At 30.8% G+C, this 24111-nt stretch overlaps 1 protein-coding gene and 1 pseudogene across 3 annotated transcripts in view; one reads left to right on the top strand and one right to left on the bottom strand.

Moving 5' to 3' along the window:
• The first annotated feature begins 36 nt into the window (after positions 1-36).
• On the top strand, positions 37-7657 carry LOC143233726 (glutamate--cysteine ligase-like). 2 transcript variants are annotated; one of them, XM_076470281.1, is made up of 3 exons: positions 37-230; positions 2350-2553; positions 4089-4238. In XM_076470281.1, the coding sequence occupies exons 2-3, from the start codon at positions 2403-2405 to the stop codon at positions 4148-4150; spliced, it is 213 nt and encodes a 70-aa protein (XP_076326396.1). In that variant the 5' UTR covers positions 37-230; positions 2350-2402; the 3' UTR covers positions 4151-4238. The 2 variants fall into 2 exon arrangements, with proteins under 2 accessions (XP_076326396.1, XP_076326397.1); XM_076470282.1 differs by lacking the exon at positions 4089-4238 and adding an exon at positions 6593-7657 and having other exon boundaries at positions 46-230.
• Positions 7658-9244: 1587 nt separating this feature from the next.
• LOC143235675 (MFS-type transporter SLC18B1-like) overlaps positions 9245-24111 on the bottom strand; it is a 26388-nt pseudogene continuing 11521 nt past the window's right edge. The window contains exons 9-15 of the transcript XR_013019351.1: positions 19922-20048; positions 17864-17962; positions 17487-17578; positions 16448-16543; positions 12116-12190; positions 11137-11230; positions 9245-10921 (exon numbers count right to left, since the gene is read on the bottom strand). The product of XR_013019351.1 is annotated as an MFS-type transporter SLC18B1-like (transcript). The remainder of the gene's footprint in view (positions 10922-11136; positions 11231-12115; positions 12191-16447; positions 16544-17486; positions 17579-17863; positions 17963-19921; positions 20049-24111) is intronic.

Below are 24111 nucleotides of genomic sequence, written 5' to 3'. Positions count from 1 at the left end.
CAAAACAAGCGTAAACTGTAATCAGTAGTTATCTGTAGGAGGAATTAAAGTTTCAATAATATAGTTTCATTTTCATTTCTGTGTTATTGAATTTAAAACGTGTTTAAAGTATTTCACACTCATACTGCACCTTTTCAACCTATTATAGGTGGATGAAAACTACGAAGAAGCCGAGAAAAGAGATGCAGTGAGATCAGGAACTTTCTGGTTTAAAACAAACATCAAAAAATGTGAGTTTGTTTTATGTTATTGTTATATAAATATAATCAGATGAAAAAATAAGATAAACATTACTCTCCTTAAAAAAAAAAAAGAAATATAATTTCAATATTTTTCATCAAACATACATTTACTAGCATTACTTAATAGTTAATAAAGTCTTTTCTAGCCTTTTTCTACGAATACAAACAAGTCGCAAAATTTCATAAATGCAAAAAAACAAGGAGTTAAATATGAGGTGCCCTTTGAACTTGAGGGCTTGAACAAAATTTCTGTCCTGTTATTTGCTCTAATTATAATTAAACTAACAAAAATACATTATGAACCAAAGACATAGACTGTAAAACTCATAGTTGACTTTTGATTTCTTTAACTAAATTGTATTTTTCTAAATTTCTGACTTGCTTGGTATTTTCATAATAGATCGCTACGCCCCCAGGCTTAACCTGAGATGGCCTAGGAAGGTCGAAACCTTGTTCTTTCTTTATCAATAAGTGTTAATACCCATACCAGCCGTTCTGAGATACAAACTGTATTTTTGTAGGTTATCATTACACTATGATCATACCACATCAGTAGTGGCGAAACGTCGTTTTATTTAATTTTTTTATTCCATTTTTCTGGATTTGTTTTAATTTTTTTAGTGTGTGTGTTTTGGGGGGGGGGATGGAACTCAAGCATCTCTGGATCTATGTAAGAATTGTTTTGAACTCGTACTGTAGATTGAACATATTTAAACCTTATAAACCACAATCTTTTTTTTTAATTTCATAAGATTTTAGTCCCTTAACCCGAATATTTACCAAGTAGATCATATACTAAAAGTATAAGCTTCTAATTTAACCCTAGGTGCACAAGTTGAAGACGGTGCCATTCAACATGGTATTACGTATTTAATGTTCACTTTACTCAACACTATTGATTTAGTGATAATTCACTGTAGACGACAGTAAATAGGGGATTTACTTACATAGTTACTTGAAGAAAAACTGTAAATATATGTTTTGAAATTTCTACAGGTAAAGTAAATGTAATATACAAATTGTAGGACGGACATAAGTTCATTTATTCTTCACTGACATAAAAATCACTTTCGATCCTACTCATCACAGTTCGAGTTTGAAATAATAGTATCTACCCATTTTTGTGCACAACAGAACTGCACATGTTACTAAAAGCTTACAAAGTTTCATGTACATAAACTTAGTATATTCAAAATTATAGTCAACATTTTCTCAATTTTAAGGTCAGTCTGTTACTGTAATAATTCAATTATCGCCAACAGATATAAGGGGAAGAGAGAGACCTCTCCTGGAAAAAATAAAAGTAATTCTGAACAAAAACATAATAAAAGTTGAATTAAAATGTGATAGTAAAGTAATCCGTTTTCAGAAAATAAGTTTTGACTGTTTGACTCGGTAATAAAGAAGAATTTGACTAAACTTTGTTGTAAATCTCCAGACTTTTGTATTAGAAGATGAAATCTCTTTCCACAAGTATTGAATACGAATCCAGAGAGGATTTCCTACATTATTCTCTTTAGTGAAAGTTGTTTAAGTTTGATATTTTGAATTTCGCGCAAAGTTGTGACGGGGATAAACACCTGCGATCCTTGGATTACGAGTCGGGTCCCTGGCTATGTTAAGTTATGAAAATAAATCAGTGAAATAACAGTTTGATAGTATTAATATTGTAGTATGATCCATAGTTTGCAGTGTTAACTGTAATTTCAGTGTACATATACAAAGGTTTGCATCGTAGGCAGTTACTTAGGGTTACGATGTACTGTTAAGGCGCACACAATTAAACTGTATTAATCTCTAAGTTTGGAAGAGGTGATTCTTTTAGTTGATTATAGCTTAATAATCAGATTCAAAAAATTAGTAAAAACATCCTTTTCTCTCTAAATATTTTTATTAAGATATTATTTATAGTTTTAAAATTTACACAAGTAATTGAAGATGTTCTTACAAATGTGGGCAATGGATGGTGTTAGTATTTTGCTGTTCGAATTAATGTACAAGAGAACAGATGTTTAATTTGCTACTAAAGGGTGTGTTTCTATATCATACATAGTTTTTGATGAAATGTTGCACAGTCATATGCTTGTAATTATTATACGTTTTACAGCCAAGAAAGCAAAAGATAAAACGTGCTGTTCCGATGAATGGTCGTATGCCAAGATGACCATGAATGAAATAATCAATGGGAAAGATAATTTGTTCCCAGGCCTTATTCCTTTAATTCGGAGGTTCTTGCGTAGAGCAGCCGTCGAAGTCGATACGCTTCGTACGTTACAAAAATATCTGGAACTCCTACAACATCGTGCCTCAGGTAATAATAGCTGCGACTTCGTTTTTAGTTTGAATACATGTATATACGGGCTAAAGTATAAGACATGGTTAAATTTATTATAGAAATATTTCCTTTTTTTTTTTAATAGTGGCTGCTTCACAGCTATTAATACAAACATTGTAGGCCCCGCCACTTCTATATATCATATACTGTTTAGAAGAATGTTCCAACATATCATTAGACACTCTAAATTCGTACCTTGTTGAATCTTGAACATGTTTTGTGACATTTTATTAAGAATCCTTTAAAGAAATTATAATTTTGCAAAATACCAGGAAGTTATAAAAATGGTTATTCAAATATTTTGAATGGAATTGAAAAAAAATGTTTTATGATATCATCCCCCTGTTAACAATAATAAAACAGCACTGGTTATTGAACATAAATAACCTAGTAATTTCATTGGTATATTACATTATGCATTGATGTAAGTCCATAATTTCAGATTACATTTTTTGGGAAGTTATTTAAATTAGATTGATGTATTTTAACATATATATGTTCTCAAAGAGACTACAGAAAAGATATTAAGTCAAAAGACACTAACTATTCAAAGTTTTTATGCATCTGACACTTGGAGAGTTGGCACAGTGCAAGTGTATAAAATTTACTTTAATTTTGAACGCAAAATTAAAGAAGCCTTACTTATACAACAACTTAAACCCAAAATAAACCAATATAAAGGAACGTCTTTATACCTATATTAATATAATAAATAAAATTATATATTCAAACATCTATCACCGCCCTCTACATTCCGACACTCAGTTACCTCTTTCTTTGTGAACCTGACGATGACCGAAGAAGGTCGAAACGTTGTTCGCTCTTCTATGTAAAATATTTTCTCAACCCAAACGAGCCGTTTTTGCATATATATTTCTCTACAAGTGGGTTTTCTCGACATCACTGATTATAAAATTTACTGTTGTGTTTTTACAAATTCACAAAAGGTGTGTTTATATGGGGGTTAAGAATTTGATTCAAGATATATTAACCTTTGCTCCACCTCATTATGAAACTTTGAGGTAATGAACACTACCACTTCATCCCATTCAGATGAACTGGTAGGATATTACAGTCTCATGGTGTTGAACCAGCTAGTTATATGTAAACAAGAGATTTTAGATAATGATTTTGCACATCTCTTAAACTACCAAGCTACACCATCTAAAGCAGCAAATTGTACTCAAGTACCTGTTCATTTGGTTTGTTTGTTTTTGAACTTCGCACAAAGCTACACGAGGGTTCTGTAGTAGCAGTCCATACTGTTCTCATACTAATAGGTCTGCAACTTCCTCAAAACTACTTTCATACATGGCCATGCCAGTCTATCTAATGAAATATTGCCACAAAAAAGTGGAACATACTGACATACAGTTTCTCCAATGTCAAGTTTGACTCCTCTGAATTTCCAACAAGACCTTTCCCTTAAGTTTGTATTGTTTCAGTGAAGTCACTTTTAACTTGTCACAGCCCATGGCATCTTCTGACATCATACCTGCATGTATTTGCAGGCCTTTTTTCTATGAGAAGTGGGCTGAGACAGACTGCCCAGTCACCTCTGTCCCAGTTCTGACTGTGCAAAGCTTTCACATTTCTCCAGAAAAGCATCCATATTATCTTTTCGATTGTTATACTTGGGCAGCACGTGTTGGCTAGACCTGGCTCCATTGTTGTTCATGGGTCCTTCTTCCAGTTGGGTGAGCTTTGCAATCTCAATTTGCATTTTTGATCCCCCTGTTAAACAACAAAAAACTAGAAACAGATTCTTGTAGTTTACAGTCTTCTAATCCAAGATGAGATCCTCTTTCTACTCATTTATCAAAAAATTTGTTAGCATAGTTAAACAGGGTAATTATAATCTCTACTACATTTCTGTGTGTATTGCCATTCTTGTTTTCTTCTGTCATTGTCTGTCACTACATAACTGGTTGTAGCTCGCTAAGTGCCAGACCTTAAAAGCTGCATTACACAAATTGTCGATTAAAGACTTGTACTTCTTTATAGTATAAATATATACTGTTGTCGTTAGGCTTAAGACTTTCCTATGGTAGGTGTCTTTGACTTGTTGGTGATAAATTTTAAAATCAGTGAACAGTACTCACTCTACTTGTTTGCAACATAAAGTATATATTTGGAACTAATGAAACATGTACAACAGCTTACTTATGCTAGAGCGATCACAGATATATCTTAAACACTATACAGTTCTCACCTTCTTGTCAAAAATCCACTTCGCCCCCATTCAGTTGCTTTAAAATTTTAATTTACAAGCCCAACTACCTTTCCTTACTTCCACACAAATTATCACTTCTATACTGCTGTTCCAGTAATCATTTGGTCTTCTTTCTGCAAAATATCTGTTTCTTTTGTCAAAATTCACTCAAACTCATTCAGTTACTTTAGAATCACATCTTAAAGGAATAAATTATTATTCTTTTCCTCAATTTCTAGTGTTAGTTTTACTCTTAACATTGGCCTAATGTTGAATATCACTTCCACAGCAGTTAACTTTACATTGAACTTTTCCTTGCCCGTGACTTTACTTTCTTCTGTTGTCTAGCTTTTTGCTGTTTCCCACTCATCTCATACTGTTTATGTTCAACTCTAAATTATTTGTTTGCTCTATTCTGGACATCAATGTGTTACAAACACAACTTCCAATAATCTTCTGATTTTCTTTTATAATAACAAATTACAAAATAAACTACTTAATATCTACTCTCACCAGTCTTTTATATTGTGACAACAGTAAAAGTATAAAAGATAAAATGTAAATAATGACAAGTATCTTTAATGGAGGTTTGACTGAGTCACGTGGGAGAAAGTGGACCAAAATGCTGTTTACTGTTACGGGCAGTGAAGAAATAATGTGGGCTGATATAACAGCTGATTGTTTTTCACTATAAGTAATAAAACTTGATTCTTAAAAAAAAACGTGCACACAAGAAGTTTGACTTTCACTTAGTTATTGAACAACTAGCATACAAGTCCAGGACTTTAGCCTACGTTACACCAACGAATCAAACAATACATGGAACAGAAACCTTCCAAATGAGAAGAGTTTGTGGTTTGAAAATGAAATCTAGTACCAGTCAAAACATAATAATCTGTTCTCCTAGAAATTATCTTCACACCAGTGAGAGAGAACCAGATAAGTAATTTGGATATATACAAGGTATTAAATGTTAACTGTTAAAGATATTCCACATATTAAAGTAGTAAGTGTGGATTCTGTTAGTGAAACTTAGTTATTTAAATCAATTAAACTCTGTTAAAATAAATGTATAAGAGTTAAAATTAACAAACATTACAACAGTGGTAATTAAATAACCTGTGTTGTTCATAGAGGGTGATTCAACATTGTCGGGACACACAGCACAAGCTGGAACTGGTACTTGCAACTTTTATAGACATTAACTAAAATAACAGGTCAGAAAATACATAGCTCAGGTATGGCTGTTCTTAATATTTAGCCACTGACCATAGGGAGAATGGCAGACCAGTAGTGCTCACTGCCACAAGGGCTTCATCCACCAATCTCAGCCAAATAACAGGATTGAGTGTTGGTTTTAATATTTTACAGTTAGAGGTAGACAGACCACAGTCATCAATGTTGCATCTTGAACCTTGGACCGTTAGATCCATATTACACCCAGTTCGAGTTTTCCGTATTACGAGTGCTGGCTTAGTCAACTATTCTGCATTTTATAATTAGGCATAACTATTAACTTCAGTCATTTCTACAAATGTGTAGTTTTTCAGCAATAATACTAAGTAAATTAAAACATCTGGGATGCAGCTTAAAGGTATATTCTGTACACCCGACATTAATTCCTAAACATGATTTTATATTTTTGTGAAAGAAAAAATAATTTAGAGTATGGGAGTTCATGACAACAGAAATTACATATTTTGTTAATTTTTAGCAAACATTAAGTGCATTTTTCACTCCTTATGACCTCTACAACATTCATAGAAACTTAATATTCATTATTATTATTTTTACTTTGGTTAGGTAAATTACTCACAACAGCCCAGTGGATTCAGCGAGTATATTCTTGACCATCCTGATTATCGACAGGATTCCGTGGTGACTGAAAGGATAAACTATGACCTCCTGTGTACAGCTGACAGAATTCAGAGAGGTGAACTCAAGGGTCCAAGACTCCTTGGGTCATTTTAATATTAAAAGAAACAAGTTTTCTTTGCTTTATAAACATCTTCATAAAGCACTGAAAGATTGTGAATAATCCTTCTGAGGGTTTAATTGGTATAATATACAAGTGAGAGATGCTTGCTGCTTATTGTATTTCACTTTCAGTTAGTAAAACCTTTCCTGATTTATAAAAATATTGTTAAAAAAATTAAATTTTTGATAGGGAATATTTTCTAAAATGGATACATTACTTAATCATCACTTGATATGTACAGCAGTAAGTGTTCAATATTAGAATAAGTCATCCAATATAAATTGTTAGAGTAAAATGCTACTTAAGTGAGTTACAGACTTCTGTCTCCAAGTGGCATAGCAGTGTCTACAGATTCACACACCTAGAAACTTGAGTTTCAATACCCATCACAAACAGAGCACAGATGGCCCATTATATAGCTTTGTACTTAATTACAAACAATCAAGATTTATTTCACATGTGTTTTGAGTCTAGAAAGGCAAGTGGTACACTCACCCATTTTCCTGAAGTATGCATATTGTTTTACAGCATTACAGAAGTACCCACTCTTCCAAACCAGGTAAACATCCAATTATAGAAGGGAGATCTATCTCGTAGCTAAAACTGGGAAATCTTTCTAATCGAAATAAATATATAGGACACACTGAACTAAATCGGAAACTGTTTCATAAGTTTTCTTTTTCAGTAAAATAATAAGTCATTGTACTTGCATAGTCAGGTATCACACATCTAATGAAATTCTTGCCTCAGATCATTGAATAACATACAGTGAATCTGACTGATCATCTTCACACTTAACCTAAGTAGAAACAATCAAGAACTAATAGCTTTATGAAGACAACAGTAGGAGTGAAATCACAACCATCAGACCTGGTAGGTTACAAAAGAAAGACCTTTGGTAAACAGTACAGATCATTCTATCACCAGTATGAAAACTTTACTATGACTGACCAAGAGCATACTGTATGCTACAGAACATTTGACTGGTTGTTAGACCATTGCTATGTGTGCATGACAGTGCAGTAAAATCTTGTAAATGATGACAAATATTTGCAGCAGAGTGAATTGCAGGCATAAAATTTTCTCACTGCTGTAAAACTAATATTAAAATATTTGATCAAATAAGATTTAAATTAAACATGAAGAGTTTCAGTTAGGCACATATCTTTTTGTACTCCAATATTCAAAGATAGATTAACTGAATTAGTAAGCCACAAGCTTTGATTAAATTGATTATTTGTCAAAGAAATATTATAATCTATAGATTAGTCCTAAAGCCCTTCCTAACCATGTGACTGATAAATAGGCTTCAAAGTTCTAGTAAAACTCAAAGGGATGGGGATAGAATAGCAATTAACTCTGTCTGTCTGTGTTCCAGTTGTAAAAAGATATCACCAAGAAAAGAAAAATTAGAAGTTGAAATAGCCTTAGGTAAACCAGTAATGCTCATTGAGAAAGTTCTCTTGGAAAAATAATATACCAATGTGATCAGCAAATAAGAACCATTTAGATCAAAGGTCAAGATAAAGAAATTCTGTAAATTCAGATGGCAGTGTTCCATAAGTACATCTTCAATATTTCCAGGTAACAGATTCCAATCATCTGCCCCTTTTTAACAAGACAGTCAGGCATTCCTTGCAGAAAAGAGGATTCTAGTCATGCTTGCTTATCTTTGTAATCATGTTCCAACAAATATATCCAGTCTCCCTGAACAACAGTAAGAAAAGTATACAAATGTCATAAGTAACTGTATACTTTGAGGGGTAGAGAAGTTCCCACTGTGAACCACATGGCATCACTCTATGAATTTAAGCACCAGTTTTATTGATAACTAACTGACAAACCTGTTCAATGCAAGGGGAAGAAACAGGAGAATTCAAATCCACTCCCTCTATGTTTCCCCTAAGCATGCTATAAAAAGTACTCACCAGGTTTGGTAACAATCAGTCCAGTGGTTTCCCCCGTTAGGAGCACCTATGTATGCTTTCGTCAAATAACAGATAAATTTTATGATCAAAATCTAAGCTAACACTTTCAGATGTTTGTAGCATAATTTATCATAGTAGGCTTAGCATTCATAGGACAGTCTTCCACGTGTTTAAAAGTATATTTGCTTCACATTGTACCCCACAGTTGAAAGTTAAATGTTTTTCTTTTTACCAAGAGTAAATAAATATCTGTTGCTTGTTTAGACATTAATTTGTACACGTATTGAAAGTATAATTCAGTGAGAAGAGGAGAATCTGAATGGGCCTCAACATGCAGTAACAAGACTAGCTAGTACTGTTTGAATCAGATCAGGGATTTGTCAAAATAGTAATTTGTATGATGTTCCTCTTATATTTTTCAAATTTCACATTTATTTCAATAGTAACAACTTGTGTACCTTTTTCTCGACATCACTGATTTTAATAACTTTGTCCTTGGTTCAGTTACTCCCTTTTATAGTTATAACTAATAGTAACCTCTTAAAGCAATTTTCAGGTGAACATTTATTTTATTGACTCATATTTTAGTACACAGAGCCATGGTTATTATAATAGAATTATTAAATGCCAAGCTCAAGATTATTGAAAGTTATAAATGTTAGCAGAATAACTGAAATGAGCATTTTACAAGTGACATGCATTCCTGCAATTGCTTTGATGTAGCAATACAAGAATTTCTTCCAATAAGCTTTTTAAAACATAATGCATCAAAAAGGAACTTTACCCTTGAACAGGTCTTGTTTTAAATAAGAAATTACTGATCCTTTAATTACACAAAGTAATTTAACATTACAATACAAATGTTTTGTAATTTCTACTGTTTTGAACCTTTGGTATTTATTTTAATAGTTTTGATTAACTGCTTATAGCTATCTATACAGTTCATTTTGTGAAAGGTGGGTATTCAAGGGCTATCTGTGCAGTTCATACTTTGAAAATTAAATGTGTTGAATTTAAAATTCCAAACATTTATTAACAGTACATATAAAAAAAAACTGGACTTCTGTTTTGGCATTATGTCTTACTTTTAATAACATTCTGTTTGCTTTTTTGAGGGAAATAGAGCTATTTTAAAGGGGTTAATTTTATATATAAAATAGCATACATGATCAGAACACAGGTAAGTAAGGGACAAAACTGATGGAAGTACATTCCAACAGCATGATAACACTGCAGTACCTTTCATGTTTTTATGTATATTTTCATTAAAATAGGATAATTAAAAAAACTTAAGTGTTAAGTTGGCTCATTATCAAAAACTCTTCCAAAGTGAAATAACTTAAAGAATATAAATAATAAACTGTAGACAGAAATATATTAACAAAAGCAACTACTCCATTGCTAACAAAAATGGTGGAACACTGAGTGGGTAACATTTCTTCTAGATTTCATAATATGCACTAAAAATATTTTAACAAAACACAACTCTTATTTAATCCCATAAAACGACTTTGAAATCAATATTTCCCTAATATATCAAACAATATATAAACTACAGCCCATGGAACATTGTGTTAAATTCTCTTAATCACCCCCAAGATACATTTGAAAAACAATACTTGTGGACTTCACAAACACACAAGTTAATAACAAATTAAGTTTTCAGCACTGGTTGTTAAAGGGTTTTATAAAAGTGAATAAAGTTTGTTGAAATGCTCCTGAACACATTCAGATCTGTAATATAACACAAAGAAAATTGTAAATCTTCATTCATCACTCTGGTAAACAAGTTTTCTACTTTTCTTACAAATGTTCAAGACAAACTATGAACCATATTACCACCTTCTGAATATCCATTACGGGCTACTTAATATGTAACCCAAGAGAAGATTACCAGCTCTTCAGTTTCCATTTTATAATCAAAATCATTATCCCTTCTCTTGTCTCACTTATTGTATTCTTTGATATTTCATTCTCCAAAGATTCAGAACCACTTAAGACCATGAAGAATAATATATTGTGGTGAAAAACTCACAGCTTCTTTAACAACTTCACTTCTGAAGCATCTTATATTGATCCATAATTCTTTGATTGATCTTCATGAACCTGCAACAAGGTGTTTTCTTCTTCTGTCAGAGTTTCACTAATACCACTGTCCGGTTCAACAGTTGCCAGTTGCTTACTATTATCTTTACAGAAAATCCATGGTAGAGCAGCTATGATAGCCTGCAATAAAGCATTCATGGGAAAATTAAACTTGTAATGTAATTGTGTAGAAAAGTAAGTATCTATATTAATTTATACATATATTACCACCAAAATTTAAAATTAGTCAGAATATAATGTATATTAATCTGCACAAAGAACTTTTATAAATGATCAAATTAATTAATACACTGTAATACTAAAGTTTAAAGATTGAACACTTACTTAATACTTACAGTAATTCCTGAACATGCACCCATAACAGATGAAGCTAAGGGAAAATCCAGAAGATCTGAAAGCATTCCTCCTAGAGATGGACCTGTGAATTCCCTTCAACAGAAACAACATAATATAAAGAAAGATAATATCCATCTTACAATAATTAAATTATGCATTAACTATAGTAAATATCAGTTGTTTTTTTGTGATCCAAGATTAAACACAAATTTAAAACAAAAGAAGAAAAACACGTTCCAAAGTTGTTGTTTTTTTAACATTTTCAAGACTGGTAATACTTTAAAAGACTGTGAATGTACTATTAATAATATTCCTACTTAGTTGGATATGGAAACAAGGTAACAATACATCCATCACTTTCACTTCATCAGTTACTGATGAAACCATCTCTCTTACTTCATTATCTGAAAACAATCTTGCCTGGATACTTTATTTTTATAACACTATTTTCAAATGTCACACAATGAATGTAACATCTTGTCACTGCAATGGTTTGGTAATTCAAAAAACACTATTTTTTACCATGAAACAGTTATACGTGCAGTTTATATTTAAGTTACTATATGTGAATATAATTATTACAGCATGGCCAATACCAAACCTTCGAAGGAAAATTAATGTACAAATAAATGACCATCAACTCAATTTAACTTGCAACTGTTACAAATCCTTTAAACTATCATCGATAAAAATGTACACAGAAGTTCTTACAAAATCCATATGAAATAGAATGACATTAACTTTGTCAGAGGTTTTTCCTATGAACCTTTTTTACTTCTTCAGAGACTTAAAAATAAAGTTTAAGAAAAAAACAAAGATAAATGCATGAATTATGAATTTAAAAATAATTATTTCAATTGTACTCTAATTATTGAATAAATTTCAGAAATGTTCATACAAAGCAAACAGCCTGAAAGCATTATAATTTAAATCTTATGTTTGTTATTAATTACATTTGACACCAAAGATATAACTTACCCGAGAGAATACATGGCACCCCAAAGACCACAAACAACACTGTAGGTGCCCATGTCATCTTCCAGTCCCCCATTGCTATAATGAAAAACAATACTTGGTATTTCATATAACAGTTTTTCAAGTAAAGATTTGGATGCTGTAACTCAATCAATCTGATGATACCTTCTACTGAGCCAAAATATAATTGGAATGCAATTAATACATTTCTCATGGTAGAAAAGAATATTGGGCTAATTATTCATTTATGCATTAACCCTACAATTAGACTTTATTACATAATGTTCACTACTTAAAGGATCAACTTACTGAGTAATTTTGTGTTACTGTCTTTTACATTACTTATTGCAAAGAACTGATGCAACAAAATTGTGTGAAGTTAATTACTCCCTTTGTAGAATACACTGAAAAATCCCTGCAGCAATTAGTGGGATTAATTGAGCATTGACAGTGTTTTTTTTAATTTTTGTACCACTATTATCATTAAAAGACCAAGCAACCAAGAAAATCATAAACCCAAAAATAACTTGCTGCATAAATAGAGAAAAATGCACATGAATTACCCACATGGTCAAAAACAGGAAACTGTAGGGTTAAAAATATATGTACTCTTATATGAGTTTATATTTGTTAGAACCTTAAATCTAGTCATACTTTTCTTCAGTTTCCAGTTTTTGTAATGACTGCTTCTGTTTTAATGTTTTAAAAACATGTTTCAAATAAAGCTCACTATCCATTCAGTATTCATAATATAACTTAAAGAAATAAAAGGAATGATATTTTCTTCCTTTTTTCAAATACATTCTAAGACAATGTTTCCTTAAAATGTAATTTTGAAAAGTAATTTTTTTTTTATACAGTCATGCTCCAAGAAAAGAAGAAAAGCATTCAATAAATTTAAAATTCATAGATGATTTGTGACTTTAATAGCAGTGTGGTCATCATAAATCATGCATGTTTATTTTTTTGGCAATTTAGTTAATAAAATTTTCTACATTGATTTAATTTTCCTCTACCTTTAATTAATGACTAACCCTTTTACCACAGGTATTCTTTACTGCACATATCACAGTTGCTTTGTTACATTCAAATTTTATTAAACTACATTTTATATATCAAATCAAGTGGTATAGAATATTTTAACATGTAATGCATACCTCTGGGTGGCAAAATTTTCCAACACACTGCCAATTTTTTGTGGAATGTTAACTGCAGAAATTGAATACTGAAAAAGGTCACTTGGTACTAAAGCAGAACAGTGAAAAATATTTAAGAATGTTTTTATACTTTTTAGGCATAAATACTTAAAATTTTATGAACACATGAAAATTGCAATTCCAGCTATATTTTCTGAAAAAGTTAATATTTTCTAGGCCACTTTTCTCTATATTTTGTTCTTCTGTTTTTACTTTGTTTCATGAAAATAAATGCAAATAAATGACAGTTCTTTTATAATTTCATTGTTTTTTGGTGTTTTTTTTTAATTAATGTATATGTTGATCTTCCAACAAGTAGAGAATTCATAATGAAACACCTCTTGCAGCTGCTTGTCTTTCTTTCTTTTTTCTATTTAATGTGGCTAATCTTACTTTTTATTTTCTTCTCATCAGGGAATGTTTTTATAGCATTTGCCTCCTTTATCATCCATTTCTTAAAGAATATTTGTAGAATATGGTAGATTTCACAACATTCAGAAGACCCCAGATTTAGCTCTGTTACGTTATGAGAGAATCAATACAGAAAACATTTAGCCGATTATCTTTTCTTCTGGCTTAAATAGCTTTGTGGGACTGACAATTAATTTGTAGTGTAGAGGTATGCATTACATGTTAACAATATGAAAGTTAAGTTTTAATTCTACAAGGCAATATTTTTAAAAAATCCTTAAATTCCCCATATGTGGCACATTTTCTTTAAACATCTTTTCTCTATTTTATCTACCACAACTTGAAATTAAATGTAAATTACTTGCTATATAATCATTATTCTCAGACAAACCATAATTTTATAACCTTCAATTTTGTTTGTTAAATAGAAAATCAGACCCCTTCTACCACATCCTCTTTCTTTTTTTTTTTCAGGATTTGTTAATAGTTCTTTCTTACACTTAATTATATGTTACTTATAACCAATAGAAAGCAAAAGTTTTCATCTATCAAACAATGTATTCTATAACACTGTGCTCTGAACACATAGTTGTCAATTTCACTCACAGTACAAGCTTTATTCCCAAAAGAAAAGTTAATGTTTACTTTGATGAACTTGTAATGGCTCTTGTCACATAGTTAGAAAGACAGAAAATGTTTCACAGTTAGGGGAAAGGTGTCAACCTTTTACTTGTTATTAGCCTATGTTCTTTGGTGCATTGTTTAATCAAATAAAAATGATTTAGTGCATTACTACCATTGGTATAAAAAAGTATGGTTGTGTCAAAGAAAACTAGAGAAGTACTTTATTTCTCATTTTATGTTTATTCTTTATTTATTACTTTAAAATTAACTAAAATATAAAAATAGGGATCTTTTCAGGTTAATTAAAATTAGGTTAGGTAAATAATAATAATATAATAAAATGTTTCACAGGGCATGCATGTGAGCAATTTGTGGGTAACATAATTCACTAGTGTAAGAAGAGCTGCACATTCCCCAAGTGATTTACAACTTATAATAGTGCATAAAGTATGCAAATATGGTTTAGAGGGTAATAAAATAATAAAATTTACTTATAAATAGATACATACTGTTATGAGCTTAAAGGTATTTAGAATAAAAGACTGTAGTTTTATTTAATAATCTGAAGTCATCATAGGAAGAAAAAAGAAAAGTAATGTAGATGTAGTTTGATTCGTTGAGTCTTTACGTCTATCAAACTGACCAATCCCTTTTAGAGATAGGTTGTAGCAAATAAACAGATAAAATAGTTTCACTGAAAGAAGTTTGAAGTGTATTTAAGGATCATATAAAGGAAATTAAAAATTGTTTGAGATGCAGAAAACATTTTTAATCATTACTTAAAATGAAACGGTCTATCCGTGCTAGTCATCCCTAATTTAGCAGTGAAAGACTAGAGAAAGGCAATTAGTTATCACCATCCACCAATAACTCTTGGCCTACTGTTTTTTCCAGCTGGAAACAATAGAGGGATCAACTGTCACATTATAATGTTCTCATGTCTGAAAGGGCAAGCATGTTTAGTGGGACATGGATTCAATCCTGCAACCCTCAGTCTGCAAGTTACACACTTTAATCACTTGGCCATATTTTGTAAGCAAGACTTGTAATATTAACTGAAATACTGCCAAATTTTGTGAATATTGAAAGTTAGAAGTATTAATTCTATAAAGATTTTAAACAAATATAAAGAGGTCACATGGTGGGTCAAATTGACCGAGCTTGTCAATCAACGTTATTTCCTTTACTCCCAGTCACCACTGTGGCTAGTGTGTTAAAGGAATAGGAAAGCTTAACACTGTAAGAAAGAACAGTCTTCAAAAACAAGTTCAGCAACTCAAACTGGAAGTAAATATCTTTAAACAGGTAGGCAACACAGATACAGAAATTATAGAACAAGTTACAAAATTACCAAATCGTATAAATCTTATTGTTTCAAGATGATTAAAATTTTGAGCTAGTGCTCTATGTCAGATGGTAAAGCTCAGGTTCCAAGTATTATAAATTTCACATTGAAAGCTGAGTCAAAATGTCATCTAAATAGAAAAAAAAAATATAAAACTTACAGATGCTTTAATTTCTTCAGTATTCCAGACTGTTATATTACACCTGATGTTTAGTATGAACTTGTACAATAAAATTAAGCAAAGTAATTGAAACAAAAGTTAATCAACCAAGGAGCTTCTAGATATGATTTGTTTTAGTTTCAACAGAAAAATTTACTTTATATATGCTTGTTTTATTTTTGTCCTGGGTTATCCTTAAATTCACACTGGTACTCAAAGTCAGCCGTAATACTGTATTATACATATACTCAAATATAAACAATATATACTCATATAAACAAAAAGGAATAAATAAATTATTCAAGACAAAGATTTTTTCATGTTATATTTAAAATATATATTAGTCTTTACATTATAAAGAACTCAAACAGTATGTACTATAAATATATAAAGATCATTTTGCAATAAAACAAAACAGATGAGTTTATCCACCTAATGATATTAAAGATTATTAAATGCATTGTTTAAAACTGTCAGAAACACAAGTGCTGATATTTTGTGAAACTTTACCTTATGCACTTATTGTTATAAAACGTTTGATTTATAACTAATTGTTTTACAAACAGATGGATAACAGTGAAGCCCAAAACTATACTTACACTGCAGCTTGAAGAAGGCATTCAAATGTTGGAACGTATGCTATGGCTGAAGAGACACCTAGCAGAACTATGGATATGATACTCAACCATAATGTGCTGTAAAATGAAATTAACGTAAAACCACAACTTCTCAAAATGTTTTATTTGTATCAATCTGATTAAACTAAAAACTTTGTTACCAATTCTACTAAGTACACCAGTAAAGAGAAAATGTAACTAAGATCTTGGTTTGTTTGTAGCTAAGCACAAAGCTACACAAGAAACTATTTGTGCCATACCCACCCCAGGTACTTAATTCAGGTTTATAACATTACAATCAAGTCCATAGACTTACTATTGTACCATTATGAGTACAAGCTCTTAGTATCGATGTGTTACTTTTTAGTATTTTTTTAATTATTTAAATTGAAAAAGCTATTTTATGCAAAACTATAATGTATAAAAGACAAATAAAAGTAGGTATTAAATCTGCAAATTAGGGAGTGTACTTTACTGAGAGTCAAAGATGCGCCTACAAACACGTACCTATGCAGTCAGTGGTAGGAATACACCATCAATCGACTTCAATTTTATTTGCAAGCTTCTTATGTGAAATGGAAAAGAAACATTAAAAAGGTGACATGGGTTCTCAATCTCGCATCTAAAACTACTAATAACTATCTACAATTAGTTGTAGTTTTTTTCACAAATAAACAGATATACAAAAAGTAAATTACGAATAAAAACTAAACAAAAACTAGTTTCAAACAACTGGCCATCTACATTTGAAAAAATGTTTTTTTCGAAGCAAATCTTAACTTAGAAAAAAAATTATTCCTCATTCACTCTACTACACCGTCCTATGTAATCTTTTAATCATGGATTAGGTTTTCTTTTGTTATGATAAATTTGTAAAAAAAAAAAAGTTAACATTTCTGATCCTAAACACTCAATATTGGATACTTAGATATCTTCAATTGACCCAAACACTGGCAGATTGGAAATATTCAATGAAATTTCTTAAGAACAAAACTGCCTGAACTAAATTTATATACAATACCTTTTAAGAGATAAGAATGGAGCTGGACCAATAAATAGCAAAGCCCCTGTCATCAGCACCAACCCAACCACCATCACTGGGTACTTGTTATCCTGTAATGTCATATACAGGTTTAACTTAATGTTCTGACAATTTTTCTCATACTGACTGAAACAGAAATTATCTTGACCTCATGGAAAGAAGCATTTCTAAAATATCTGATTTTATTATTTTAAAGTTGTGATCTTTGCTCTAAAGCCAATATGAAATTTATAACAGAATTTTAAGGAATGTTATGTACAACATTTATTCATAATTTCCAAAATGTACAAGTCAAACTGCTACACTCATTAATATAACACCTGTTAAATAATTAAGTAGTGTCATAAAAGTCTTACCATCTTCCCAGACAGCCAGCCTACAAATGGTGCAAACAAAACAAAAGCAGCAGACATCACTAAGAAAAGGACTCCAACCATGTCAGCCTTTACCCCAAACTAAAGATTGAAAACAAACACCATCATAATACAGCTAGACCAAATTTTAAAACTTATTTCTGAACATTATTACTTTCACATTACAAAAAAGTAAGCCACTATATAACAAAATTGACATGGAACTTCTCTCATTATTAAACATAGATGGATGATTTAATCAGTCACCACCTATGAAGAGCAATTACATAATTTAATATCCTGTAAACCAATCAGTTAACTGAAATTTCTACTAACTTTGCTAGTCCGATCTTTGTTATGGTAACCTATTAATGTTGTCTCAGTAACATCATTAATTTTGTATTGCTGACTAGAAGTAAAGCAACTGGCTCACAACACCCATCGCCAACTATTTTTCATTGCATGTATGCATGATGTACTATTATTTGAGGACTACAGTTAAACTGATTAATTGAATGTAATTGTTTAATGAGGCCACCTGTTAATTTATTTTTCAACTAACATAAGATTCTAAATATGTACAAAAGTTCAAAACCAAAATTTACTTAGTTTGTAGGAAATTAACAAGCTTGTACATGTTAGGGTTTTGCTAAATTACTAATGATCTCCAGAACAATACGACAAAAAGGAACCAGATGGTGGTGAAAATAGTAGTTTTTAAAATCAAATTCCAAAGAGTGGAACCACCAACCTAGCAACATGCATATCCATATCCATTCCAAAAAAACATCATTCAGACATTTTAGTAAACCTGAAGCATGAAGTATACTGAATGTCTACTACGATAGAATTCAAAGAACATAAGAATGCAGAAGAGAAAATAACTTCGGTGCACGTGCTTGACGTCTGTGTGAGCAAATTTCCACTTCCACAACCAAACCATCGCAATAATGAGTCAATTTTGTTTAGATATTACTAAGTCACACGTGCTTTTTTTTTAAATGTATAAATTATTAAAATTTTACCTTCATAGCATTTTTAATCATACAATATTTGCATTATATTTAGTAGATATTACAAATAATTCATATTTTACTAGGTGTAGAATTGAAATTAGCATAAATTCATTTGACAATTTTTTGACTGGGCTAATATTATTACTACTACAACTGTAGTCATTATAATAAAAGTGAATAAAAACTGTACAAAGTTGATTAAATTATAATAATGATGCAAGACTGTAAATAAACTAGTATTTGTAATGCTTGGCCCAGTATGGCCAGGTAGGTTAAGGCATTTGACTTGTAATCTGAGGGTTGTGGGTTCAAATCCCCACCTCACAATCAACATGCTCGCCCTTTCATTATTCGTTGATAAAAAGTAGCCAAAGAGTTGGCAGTGGGTGGTGATGACTAACTACCTTTCCTTTAGTCTTACGCTGCTAAATTTGGGATGGCTAGCACAGATAACCCTTGTGTAGCTTTGTGCAAAATTAAAAAAAACAAACAAACATTTGTAATGCTAAATTCTATATTTCTAGCAAGAAAATCACATCAGCAATAATATCAACCTTACTTTTCCTGTGGGGTACCTACTGACCTTGTCTTCTACTTAATATGAAAAATTTGTTGACAAAACCAATAATTTATATACTTAGAGGATAATTTCTATGAAATCAATTGTATGATAGATGTAAACAGTGTAATGGTAGCATTCTTTTTCCTTACAACTGCAAATAAACAATTTTCTTATTATAGAAGATACATAAAATTATTTACTACAGTTTTATTTTCAAGAAACAAAAGAAGTAGTAACTATACTATTTGTTAGTATGGCTAGCATACAATTTCTAAATTTAATGTTCACATAATAATATAATTACTACTTTGATACTACATTTTATCTTTATAACAAAATTTCTACATCATTATATTTCTTATGACAAACACAATATGATATGCACATTATTCTCCTTTTTTAAGAACAAACTTTTAAAACAACATCCCTATGATATCCTAATTATCACAAACACACAGCACTTCTTGTATCCAACTTTCATACCTGGCGAACGTGAGGTTCAAGAGTTGGGTCTAAAAATCCCTGTGACTGTGAAGAGACAATGATCACTATGCATACAGCTAATACTGAAGGGATTGTCAGTAGGCTTTTATAAGACTCTGACTTTTGGTTTTATTGTTACCTAATATTCAATACATGTAAAAGAATAAAGTTTTTGTTTCACTTTTTGCAATGCAGTAATAACATACCACACAAAAAACTCCACAGGTTCCTCAAATAACTGGGAGATATCACCCCCAAGGTATGCCCTTATGAAAGTTAACTACATCTATTCCCCTAAACAAATTATTATTAAAGTTAAAATAAACTGCAATTTATTATACGAAATGCAGCTATTTAAATAAATAGTAGTATGTTATTTGCAGTTTTCTACAGAAACTGATCCAACAAAACACATTTTTTGTTGCACTTGCAGTTACAAAAAGAATTGTGGTTATTAAATAAATAAAAACTGCAGACTGTAAAGTGTTGCTACTTGATAAAAACTACAGTTTGTGGAAATCAAATGCATACATGAAAAAGATAAATGTCACATGATGAACTAAATAAATATATCTCAATATTTAGGTTTGTAATGAAGAATTCTATTTACAGGTTTTAAGTTTTAATCAAGAAAGGACTTACTACATATATGGTATATTTAAACATACAATTCTTTTGTTTATTTGTAATCTTAACTTTGTTTCACTAAATTAGTTTTCTTTGAGTTTTATACTATTTTATAGAAACTATTCCATTTAATTTTATTAAATTTTAATATTTAAGTATTTTCCTAGCTCAATAAAATGACAATAAAATTATGCATGGCCAATCAGAGCTGGGCAAAAGGACTAAAGAGGCTTTGTCGTATGTACGCTAAAAGCCAATCCAAATTCATCATGAAGTTTTATTTACACAACAGGTTACTTAATTTTACAGTTCATTTAAAAAGGCAAATGATAAATTGGAATTTTAATTCAATTCCTAATTCCCATATATGATTCATTTTGTGCATAAAGTAAGTTATTAAAAAAGTTATTGATAACTGGAAGACTAAGCTTATGGCCATAGAGACTGTCCATTTAATTGGATTCTAAAAAACATAAAACAGTTTAAATATTTAAAAATCATAAAACTAAGTAAGTCAATTTTAATGTAAGAAAAAACAACTAATAAATAAAGTAATAAATCAATTACTTACTATTGAATTTTTCTCACATAAAAAATACTCCCTTAAATCTGCTTTGATGAATAAATTTGATCCTCTTTACATAGAATTTGGGCATCTAAAGAATTCATATTTTTCTTACACTCACTACGGTTCTTGTTGAGCAAAATTTAACTTGTAAATAGCAAATTATTACAGAAAATTACAAAACATCAAATCTCTGAGTGAACCTAAATTTAAATTAGTTTTATTATAATTTCTGATATTATTATAATACCCTACATTTTCAGTACAAAATTCACTTTCCAAAGTGTGAGGAAATAAAATAATTAATGGTAATATACTAATTAACATGCATACTGCCAGTAATATACTAATTGCATGCAGTAATATACTATTAACATGCAAGTAATATATACCTAAATTGCCACAAGGCTACTAACATGCTAACTTCTCTTCCTATTACATTATACATGTAATTTCTGAAGATTAGAGATACTTAAAACCGTGGCCATGATATACTTATCACATTAACTACAATTAATTATAACCTAAACTGTTAATGTTTCATAAAGGGAAAAACAATTAGCATAACAACCCCATTCAGTACTGTTTTGAATGTCATTAAAAATACATTCTTATAACTGTGTTGTACCCCATACGTAAACTAATAATGTAAACAGGCATGCTAAAGCAGTACATATAAATTCTTTACACTGAAAGAAAAACATCACAATGACAGTTTATTTTGGAACAATACACTTTTTAAAATAAATTAACAGAAAAACTATCTTAACTAAATTAATTGACAGAGGAATATATGTACAACAACTTTTAGCTAACATATCAGAAGTGTATGATACTTTCATGCATTCAAATCAAATTCTGTAGGATAAGAAACATTTAGGTAACCTATATATAAATGTCCCTAAATCCCCATAGTCTTTGAATAATGGCATTAACTGCTGTATATCAAAGAACAAAAATAAATTTCAGAAATCCAAGCCATATTTCAAAGAACTGTTCACATATGATGGAAAGAGCAAAGCACATCCCGTATTCAAGTGATGAGGTATCTTTAGTGAGTGAACAACACAAACTGTCACCAATTGGTCTGAAGAAAATTCATATGTGACATTTGATTTTAGTAGATATGAAATGCAATAAATTAACCTGACTTAAATGACACTTTAAATAATGATAGCTCCTATGTTAAGGTAAAATAAATTTTCTGCACCAAGATGCTTTATGCTGCGAAATATGTAAAGCAGAATGAATGTAAACCTGGCCACACAACTTAGAGAAAATTATTTTAACAAATATGTCCAGCAAAGCCAGCTTTCAGGGAAGTAATGTGGAGAACAGAATTAACAGTAGCAGAATACACCCATAAACTTGTATCAGAATAATGACAAATGGTTACAATTTGATTCATAGTGATAAAAGTGATTACAGAAAAATGGTCACTTCCAAAATTATTTGGATGAATATGCCATGTCCACATACCACAACAAAAAGTTGAAAACATAATCAAGCACTAGCATTATACAACTATGAGGAGTGATTCAAACTGAGATTCCACCATTAAGGAGGAGCTAGTTACATCCTCGATGAAGTTCTTGAGATGTTTATCACTGGATTCAGTGAGTGTTAAACCCCAATGTAAGTGTTATGTTCTGAAGTTGCAAAAAAAAAGGAGGGTTATCAAATACAGGGGCCAAGTTGAGTAAAATCATTGCATGGGTTATAAACATTACTGACAGAGGAGAAAGCAGAGTATCATAAGATAAGGATATTCATACCCTCCAACGGGGATAACAAAGAGAGTATCATAATGGCATCTGTCTATAAAGCAACTTAGGAATAAGAGATTATTTCAAATGAGGCAGCATACCCCTCAAAATGAGTTACAGAAAGTTGAATAAAACAGTAATGGCAGGTATAAGTGAAGGAAGGGAAAATCCAAGTTTTACAAACATAAAATGTGAAACGACGTGGAGATTACAATCTTGTGCACAAAAACCATGGGATATGTCAAAGATGGACACACCACATTCACGTGCTTGGAAAAGAGCATGAAAATCATCATTAAAATGGAAATTCTTGATAATGAGAAACCCACTTGAAATAAAAATGTATCTTGAACAACTGGTATTGGTATTAACACTTTTACTGATAAAGCTTTATTAGTAAGTGTTAATACCAGCTGTTCTGAAATGCATTAAAATGGAAATATCCAAGAGTTACCTGTTAAATATTCCTGATACACTCTGAATGTTTACCTGCATGGCTACATTGTTACATTTATTGTGGAGGTAATAAATTAAAGTCAGGAGAATGATTATGGGTTCCATTTGGTACAGAAGCTAATTCTGATCTGTAAAAGTACAACTTATACACACCAAACTAATATGAAATAGATTAACTAAAAAAGCCTTAGCATAAGAAACAAGTCCACTACAGTTGGAAGATGTAGATAGTAAATTTCAAACTTCCTTTCATACAAGTTACGTGCAGCTTCAATGCACCCCATTTCTTTTGCCTTGTGATATATTAGGCATTACCCAAATCCAGTATGATAGGATCTCCACAGTTTGCATACAGTTGAGATTCAGCTGTGTAATTTTTATGTGAATGTGATCTACTACAGACAGAAAACCTAAGAGAACTCTGACAGATGCCATTACAATACTCTCTTTGTTAAATGGAGTTCTGTAAACCTGTCAGGTAAATTATCAGAGAGATATAATAAATAGCTCCTGCTGAGAAATGTGTATATTTCAGACTTCAAAATCTAGCAAGACTCCAGAAATTACTTTATGTCTTTCTGTTTGAAATCTAGGTTAATGCAATGAAATTTTCTAATTAACAAATTGATTTAACTTTTGAGAATGTCATGGTTTCAAAACTTTGGCTTCTGAAGTAACTAATTCACTGGTCAACTTTAAAATTTTGACAGTTGAAATGATAGGGTCACTGCTCACAATGCCAGCTGGAATTGTTTGTTAACAAAGCCAGTGGTCTC

Source organism: Tachypleus tridentatus, chromosome 12 (assembly GCF_004210375.1).
Source record: "Tachypleus tridentatus isolate NWPU-2018 chromosome 12, ASM421037v1, whole genome shotgun sequence".
Classification (NCBI taxonomy): Eukaryota; Metazoa; Arthropoda; class Merostomata; order Xiphosura; family Limulidae; genus Tachypleus; species Tachypleus tridentatus.
Note: the sequence above shows the minus strand (reverse complement) of the source record. Positions and strands in the feature narration are given on the sequence as shown.

Coding starts and splice junctions, on each gene's coding strand:
- LOC143233726 (XM_076470281.1), top strand. CDS start 2,403: ATGACCATGAATGAAATAATCAATGGGAAAGATAATTTGTTCCCAGGC. Junction 2,554..4,088: donor CCTACAACATCGTGCCTCAG/GTAATAATAGCT, acceptor ATGTATTTGCAG/GCCTTTTTTCTATGAGAAGT.